This window comes from Poecilia mexicana, unplaced genomic scaffold, assembly GCF_051168715.1.
Source record: "Poecilia mexicana isolate PSO_F unplaced genomic scaffold, ASM5116871v1 scaffold_20, whole genome shotgun sequence".
In the NCBI taxonomy this organism is placed as follows: Eukaryota; Metazoa; Chordata; class Actinopteri; order Cyprinodontiformes; family Poeciliidae; genus Poecilia; species Poecilia mexicana.
Genome location: NW_028263389.1, coordinates 24,146,638 through 24,155,876, shown reverse-complemented (window position 1 = coordinate 24,155,876; position 9,239 = coordinate 24,146,638). Strand labels below are relative to the sequence as shown.

Below are 9,239 nucleotides of genomic sequence, written 5' to 3'. Positions count from 1 at the left end.
GCAAATTACCAGACCTTTGCCAGACGTGATGACATGTTAAATTAGGTCATTCAATCATTTGATTCAGCTGTGTTGGTGTAGGGATTTATCTTAAGGTTGCAGGGAAGTAGTTCCTGAGGACTGGAGATGGAGATCTCTGATCTAGTCAAAGTCCAGAATTCAACCTGATTAAAATGCTGTGTTGAGACCATAAGAGCTAATAAAATCCTCAAACCTGAATGGACTGAAGCAGTGTGGGTTCAAATTCCTTCTGGAACACCTGTAACCATTCTGCAATGCCCCGCAGAATGGTTACAGGTGTATAGCAGAGCTCTACCTCTAGTAATGGTGGGATATGGTTGTTCTCCACTCTGCATGTTACTTGGGTTGACCTTAGCTTTCCCCATGACTGAGCTGACAGGTTTGAAACTGCCTTTTTCCCCCCCCGTCAGCTATATTTTACCTCTAATCTAGAATCAGGATGGAAGGATTTGGTGGCTTTTACACAGATTCCTGAATGTATCTAAATGTAATGTAGATTTATTCTTGCTAAGCTCAGTTTTAGAAACATATTTTGGTGTCACTTTGTGTCTTGATAAAAGAAATGCTACATTATGTTTTTCATTGTAAATTATCTGTACTTTTTGTACAATGCTTCAGTTAGGCGGACATAAGAAACAGTGCAAAGGTTCGGAGAATTGAAAATCTACTGAACAGATCTTATAGTTATTTAACTAGATTAACATTTTAAAAAGATAATTATTTATGCAGAACAAGTCTGTTTAGTTTATCTAAAAAGCACAAATTTATGATAAAGATCACATTAAAGCACTTTAAACAAGTTACTTTCAAGATGAAACAAATATAGAGAACTTCAATTTAAATGTAATTCAGTTTTATATATCTACATTCAAGTTGTCTGTTTCCTACTTAAGGAAAATCCCAGATTCCAACAATTTAACTTCCTTATCAGAGTGAGCATAGGATGCTCCCATGGCAACAGCTCCAACAAACCAGGACTCATGAGAGGCAGATTAGATAGATAGATAGATAGATAGATAGATAGATAGATAGATAGATAGATAGATAGATAGATAGATAGATAGATAGATAGATAGATAGATAGATAGATAGATAGATAGATAGATAGATAGATAGATAGATAGATAGATACTTCATTCATCCCTTTTAGGATTTACCCTCAGGGAAATTGTAGTTCAGTCTCCCACACAGCACCATTACATCAAATACTTAAAATATATATGACATATATGAACTGATACGACAAAGACACAGATAAACACAAAAACATCAGGCTGTGCATTAGTTCTGTGGGAATAATGGAGTGAGAAATGCACATAAACCTGGAGCAATAATAGCAGAAACAATCAGTGGAAGAGTAGATAGTGAGAGAACAAAACATGAAGCTCAGGGTAAGTCAGGACAATCGAGAGACTTTGCTTGAAAAGATAAATCCTAAACCAGGTGTCAAAGGTTCAGAGGGTGTCAATGCCCAAGCCCAAACTTGGAGTTGGTTCTACATGTAAGAAATCAGAAGGTTGTGTCTGTACTGTACTTGTGGGAATAGTAGAAACCCAAGTCTGGGAACAGAGTGCAAGATGTAGATAACAAGGAAGTATGATGCATTTTATATCAGCTCCTATGGTATATGCTCCAGTCTGGGCATGTCCTGCTGATCACTGTTCCTTAAATTAATTTGAATAATTAGGAGAGTTCCAAATATCTTAACTGCAGCTCCAGTTTATTGGGGATATTTGGGACACATAAAAAATGTACTTGTTTTCTCCATTGTTACTTTTCTACTGCACTTCCAAGAAAGGAAGAAGGAAACTGGCTGAAAGAAAAGATTCCTTACTGAAAGAAAAATCTGTCATTAATTCTTGATGTTTCCAGCTCCTCTAACAAGCAGAGTCCTTCTTGGACGTTACAGTTGCCTGTTCCAAAAATATTTGCTTTACATTTTATGTTTGTATGCTTAGTTCTTAGAAGTGGAGCTTTTAAATGTCAAGCAATGCTTGTTGATGTTGATAAAATGCGTGAATAGTCCCTGTTGTGGTTTTTAGAGCTAACCGGGTTCTTCATGAAGAAATATGCAGGGACTATTCACTGTGGATTTCCCCTACTGTGTTTTGAAGAAGTTTGTGAAACAATAAATAAAATGTATGTGAAGAATGTTGACTAGTTTTTATTTTTGCTGCTTTTGTGATGATCAGGAACAACAGACTACAACATAATGCTATAACACACCACACTGAAATGTGACGCTGACTTCAAGTCTGGGAGTAAAAATGCATTTATTTTCAATTACCTGTACTACAACAAATATGTTTTTTTTTTGTTTTGTTTTTTTCATTTTTGTTGAAAATAGAAACGTTAATGATGTTTGAAAGATAATGGATGTCATGTTATGGAAGAGGAGTTGCATGGCACAGCAACAACAGCACATGTTTAGCAGAACCAACACATAGCATGTACGGCCTCAAGTAAGAAACTGTTTATGACTGGTTGTGTAGAAATGCCTCCGTATCTTCCTACAGTCAGCCGACATCCTCCTGTACACCTGCAGGAATTCTGTGGTTCCTGGATATTTGGGGCATCACTGAGCTAAAGCCAGAAACTCTAATATAAGTGATGAAAGCTGGTAGCACCCGTCGATGGATGGCTCAGGCTTGCAGAGAGACAGGAACCGTCTCTCTGCTGGATTGGAGGTGCTACGTCCATTCCAAGTGCTTGTTTGATTGCTTACATCTCAAAAAGATATTCTTTCTCTTAAACCTAAGGAGGCCAGAAATGAAAAGTTTTATTTTGTGAAGTATGTTTAACATAAATAACTAGGTAATACCAAAAGGCAGCCATCCTGATGATTTAGTAAATATACATTTGAAAACCAGAATGTAGCATTATGAATGGGGTTCTGTGTTGACTACTGAGTTTACCGTTCCAGCACCACAATAAACCAACTACTGAGGTTCTGTGGTCCACAAATTGTACATTGGTCAAACGCAGCTGTTCAGTTCTATCAGCATTTACTGATCCATCTGGAAACTTCATGTTACAATGAAATGTTGACATTGAAATGTTGTTTTTTCCAATACAAGCTTGGAAAAAACAATCTTTGTCTGGCAGTTGAAGTTGAAATCAAATCATAGAACCTCCCAGCTGTAGGTGATACAGCTGGCAAACAAACTAGATGAAATTCTGCCTGATAAAATTAGAATCCCTTTCTAAGGTCATATTTAATTTTTTCTTTGCTTGCTTAATGTAGACAACCATTAAACCTATTAACATGGCTCACCGTGTTAATAAATTGCAAATGCTGCAAACGGGCAGGGTGTGTGTTTACACAAGACCCGCACCTGTCTGGGGTACAACCATTCTCCAGGGGTTACCCAGGAATAGGGGCCCGAAACATGGATAAAATAATTTGCAATCATCAAAATTAGCTGTACATATGCGGCAATGTCTAAAGAAGGACAGAACCACCATTCATGCTTGTTTCTGAGGGATGATTTTTTACAAAGATAAAATTAAAACTCATGTCTATGCAAACAACAATTCTAACAACACAACCAATTTAAGCTTTAGATTTTAATATACTTACATTTAAAGCTGTAGTTTTCTCCCGCTGCGTCTTCTCTTTATCAGGTGGGTTGAGAAAGATACATCAGACCCGTAATTGAAAGCAAGAGGAAAATCAAACTTTAGTTGTTAGCCTTCAACTTCAACTTTCTTCCTTAAATTCTGACAAGACAGAAGTTGTTGTTTTTGGACCAGAACCTCTGAAATAAAAAACTGCTCAGTCAATCACTTGATCTGAATGGCATTAAATTGGTCTTCAATATAAAGTAAATAATATCTGTGTTATTTTTGAAAAGGATATGCAATTTAAATGTTATATTAAACAACTTTCTAGGACTTTCATTTTTCATCTCTGGAATATTGCCAAGATTAGAAATATCGTGTCCAGCAGTGACGTTGAAAAACTAGTCACTTCTGTTTTTCAGTCACTTTCAGAAGCGGGCTGCATTTCAGTCAGTTTCAAAAGTGAACTTCAAAGCTGGACTACTGTAATTATTTACTATCATGAGGTCCACAAAATAAAGTTAAAAGCCTGTAGATTGTCCAAAATGCTGCAGCAAAAATTCTGATGAAAATTCAAAATGGAAAACATACATTTCCTATTTTAGCTTCCCCTCAAATTTAAATATTCTATGATAATTCTGAAGCAGAAAAAAACCTGGGCTTTAAACATGGAAGTCACAAATTTAGCTTTCTTTATTTTGTTTTTAGAAACTTACCTCCTAAATTTAACTCAGTTTTGATGAAAATTCATTTGATATCCTGTTTCATGTAGAAGATGTTCACAATTATGGTTTAATGCTATTCTGGAGCCTTTGATAAACAGTACAAAAACTCTAGAGATCTCAATACTGGGTAACAATAGCCATTATACAGACGGAGCAGGAGCTTCTCAAATAATTTTCCCTTATCGATGAAGATGTCAGTGATGACCTGCAGATGATCTTGTCAGAAGATATGTATTCAACTACCTATGTTGCAGTTGATAATATTGACTATAGAACTGGATTTGTTTGTTGTGCAATGCAAAATGAATTGCCAGGGTTTTGCATTTCATAAGTAACATACCTGTAGCGGACAATAATTTTGCTTTGAATAAACAACTTTTCACTGATACTTTTGATGATCATTTTCATTTTTCAGAGTTGCTTAAAGTGATGAAAGGCATCTTGTTCAAATTCCTCCACTTCAATTTCATGAGCTATTTAATATTGATATTGATATCAATATTAAATTGGAGTTGATTGGAGTTAAATGACTGATTGTACATTGAGTCATCATTCACACTGTTGGAACCCCAGCTTCAAAATAGAATTTAAAAAATCTTTAAAATGGATTTGCTTGTTGTAATTATTGGTCATCATAAGTATAACCAGAATCAGGACGTTACTTTTTTCAGATCTAACACTTGATTGTGCTAAACTAACACTAATGAAGTAGTTATTTTTTGTTTTACATCATATCAGTGTTAATGTAACTTCTCTGACAAAGAGTTAAATATTTTACTATTTTGAAATGTTGGTTTGCCTCTGAGGAGTGTGTGGAACTATATAAATCCTGAAACGTGTTAAAAACAACTGGAAGTAGAGATAAAGACTGGACTTTATGCTGTGAAGCTTTTCTGAGTGGCCGTTTACTTCAGCTTGCAAGGATAAAATTTAAAACAAAGCAGAAGAACTCTTTATTTAGCATGGGGTGGGGGGGTGAGGGGATCACACCGATTATGCCAGTTTAGTTTCGAACCGGATCGTATTCGGATCCAGTTCTAATCTCCAGAAAGCGGCCACTTTTCCGTTCTGCGCATGCTCTGTTCGCTCCCTGTTTGTATAGAGGGCAGTGGAAATAAAGAGAGTTAACGGGGATCCATGAAGTGGCATGTTACAGCACCGCTCTTTTTTCTTGGCTCTTCTTCTTCACGATGTTCTTTGGGATTTTAATAAGATGCGTGTGTGTTTCCCGATAAGCAGCTTTCTCCTCGCCGTCAACTTTTACTGTCAGCTGCTGCGTGCTCAGGGTGAGTCTGCCCCTGATTTCGATCTGAAACTTCCCGAACTTCCCACTGGTTCTGTTTAGTCTTTTCTGGGTCTGCTTAGAGAAACATGATGGCTTCACTGCTTCGGACTGGTTTGTTAGTCCGAACCAGTTTGGTTGGCTTTTCTTCAAAGCAAACCAAAACTCCGTTTGTGACCTTTCCGTTTCATGCCGCTGTGGGCCTTGGTGAGCTGTCCAGTTGTAGTTGGAATTTACTGTAAATCTTTTTTGATTTAAGTTTGAGTTTAAAGACGCTGAAGTTGGCATCTGATTCACAGCTTCGGACTCTGCGCTTCCGTATTTCTCTACCTTTAAAGAATATTTGGACTCTGGTCTCTCGTGGATTAATACACGTTATGATCTGGGGATCTATAATTAGGGCGATATTAACGGGGGCTTCCGTCTGTTTTCAGGAGCTCATCATAAACGTTGCATTGTAATAATCTAAACTTGAACAGAAATATTATCCAGCACAGATATTCTTTTATATATATATATATATATATATATATATATATATATATATATATATATATATGGAGCCTTTATTCAGTTTGTGATTTGACAAAAATCTTAATTTACATTTAGAGTATTTGTTTGACCTTATCTAAATACACATTATAACTCCTGATGATATTTGAAAAACAGCTTTCCTTCCAAAACTCTAAAAAACACAAAAACCTTTATTCTCATTTTGAAAGGTTTATCTAATTTAACCATTAACATGCGCCAAAATTATAAATGTAACTCTTTTTGTGTTTTCACAAATAGAATGAGGGCTGGAGGAATCACAAACGGTGTCTTAAAGAGCTTGTAATCAGTGGAGAATTCACCAGAGGTTTTAATGTAGTCAGTATTACTGGGTTTTCCCAGAGCCGATTAAATGTTATTTGTGGAAAACGGTGAAATAGCTCTTTAAGTGACGTAGGGTTACGTTCCACTGCGTAGGCACCGCCCGCCACATTGTTTGGTACTTAGACTGGATAATTGGCAAAACAACTTTCGGGAAAAACGTGTCACCGTGTTTGTAACTTTTTATAGTTTGCAACTAGGATTGAAGTAAAGGCTCCTCTCTGCTCTCTATCAACGCTGCTGACAGTGTGTTTGTAGAGCTCAGACCATTATTAGGTCTGCATTCCGCTTCAGAGAAGCAACACTGAAGTTTGAAGGGAAAAAAAGGATGAAACAGTTCCAATAGAAGTCTGTGTTGCAGAGTGTGACTGCTTGGAGGTTAGATTAGATCCGGGGTCTCGGTAAAAACAGTCCGGAAACGCGATTAAATTGAAAAACGGACAGGAAGTTACCATTCGACCCGCAGCATTAATAAAGGGCCATTTCGCAACTTCTTAAAGAACCACAACTGCATTTGAGAATTTCTGAATCAAACTCTAAATGAAATTCTCAGCAATTTTTTCTAATGCATTTTATGTCAAAACAAGAAATTTAATCTGAAGAAATCTAAGAGTTGCTAAGTCATAACAAGAACCACATTTCAGAGGCTGTCATTAGTTAAACCTAAGAACAGATAAAAAAAAAGGCTTATGTCCAGAATTAAAGTTTTAGATTGAAACATTCGACACATGATCTTTGACAAATGTTATGTCTGTTAGGGATTGTCAAAGATGTCAGTCAATTGACTTGCAACAATCTTTTATTTTGATAAAAATGGTCATGTTACTGTCATAACTGTCATCACTAAAACAGTGATAGAGAACATTTTGTCTTGAAATTAACGGACATTAAGTTTGCATTCTTTTCAAACACTGAAGTTAAATCCTGAATTTAAGATATTATTCATAACATTCTCATGGAATCTTTACCTTATTGAACATATACTCACTAGATATAAACCACCAAATATTTATATTATAATAATCTTATATGTAAAAAGTTTCTCTATGTAAATATTCAGTAGCAGGTGTGAGCAGACCAGGGGCAGGTCTGGAGGAGATGGGAGCCCTGAGGCCCACCACAGGCACAGCAGGAAACTTTAAAAATGTAATCAAATTGTAGCTAACCTTTTAAAACATGGGTATTACTTGATACTGGTCATTTTCTTACTTGGAAGCACATTTTCACTATTTGGTTGTTTGTAAATTATTTCTCCTAATCCTCAGACAGCTTGTTGAACCAAGTGCTGAACCCCCAGTGTGGTTTGGGTAGGTTTCTTTCAAATGATCAGCAGAAATTCTCAGAAGCTCAACATGTAGGTTTTTCAAAAATCTTTTTTTTTTAAGGAAAAGAACTGGAGCCCATAAATTCAGTGAAATCTAGTTTTTGAAGTCAGAAAGCAAAGAGAATAGCTTTTCGGGGTACTAATGAATTCATTAGGGGTGCTAACTAAGTAATCCAAACAGATGTGCCTACCAAGAGGGCAGTAAAACAACAGCTGTTGATTTGGTTTTCACTTGTTGGTAGAGTCAGTCTGGAGTTGCTCAGTTGTTCTCTATTGTTGGATTTTTGACCCATTTTTGTTTGTCCAGGCGTCTCTTCAGGAGACGTCCAGCTACTGACAGCTTCCTTAGTGTTCCACAGCCTCTCTCACTGACGTTCTTACCCAGCAGGGCTGTGCAGTGTTAAAAACTGCTCTAACGCTGGTCGGGCGGTCTTTGAAGTTCAGTGCACATGGGCGCAGGATGTGGATTTGCTCCGATTAAGTATCACTTTGTTCAGCCTGTGTTTTTTTCTCCCTCACACATCTGTCCCAGACATGAAAGAAGCAAAACTCTTAGATCTTCATTTGTGCTGCATATTGTCTCCAAGAGCCTTTTTATTACTCATAAAGAAGCAAAAACATATATTTTCCCTAGATCTTTTAAACATCCTCCATAAGAAAATGTGAGCACTTCTTTTTTCTTTAGGAAGTAGAAGGATATTCTCCCATTTTCCCTCCATTTTATACTGAAATTCCACACATTTTGTCTATGAAGTACTTGCGTAGAGCGTTTTGTTTTTAGTTTCTTTCATGGTTCAGTCGGCTTCTTGAGGCTAGCCGGGAGAGAATGCATCTGGAACCTATTTGGCTGTGCAGAGCAGAAGGGGATGAGGAGGGAGGGAGCAGCAGCTCTTGGCTCTCCATGTCCACTGTGAGCAGACGGGCCCAGAGTCCCACAAACCTAATTATAGTGTGGTGAGCACAAGATTAAAGTGTGGGATACACAGCTGAGGGTTTGTGCCGCAGCTGGGTGGGGCAAATCTTGAACTCAGTAGCAGTCAAATTCCAAAATTTAGTTTTCTTAAATATTTCACAATAACAGCATAATATTTTAATATTCACATTAATGTCTTTCACAAGTAGACCCAAAAATATCATGCATCTAAATGTCATATGAGTAGAAGTAATTTGTTTCATCCTGAAAGGCTGAATTTCATTGTTCCATTGGCACTTTGATCGATGTGCTGTTTCTTAGAGATCAGCCACATTCAATCAGAAGTCTCCTCATAGCACAGCCTCACATTAGGAAGAAAACATTTCCAGTGGAACTGGAACGCAGCAGTTGGTTAAAAATGTAGTTATCATCTATAAATGTATGACTATCCCAAGATATTTGTAAGCTTGACCTTTCTAAATGGCTTGACCTTTGATTAAAGTGACTTTGTGCCTCCTAAAATCAATTGTCTCTTTTGTT

At 36.9% G+C, this 9,239-nt stretch overlaps 1 protein-coding gene across 1 annotated transcript in view; it reads left to right on the top strand.

Annotated features, from left to right (window-relative positions):
- The first annotated feature begins 5,461 nt into the window (after positions 1 to 5,461).
- reck (reversion-inducing-cysteine-rich protein with kazal motifs) overlaps positions 5,462 to 9,239 on the top strand; it is a 107,381-nt gene continuing 103,603 nt past the window's right edge. The window contains exon 1 of the mRNA XM_088001603.1: positions 5,462 to 5,593. Within this exon, the coding sequence (XP_087857729.1) occupies positions 5,521 to 5,593 (73 nt within the window). The 5' untranslated portion in view covers positions 5,462 to 5,520. The remainder of the gene's footprint in view (positions 5,594 to 9,239) is intronic.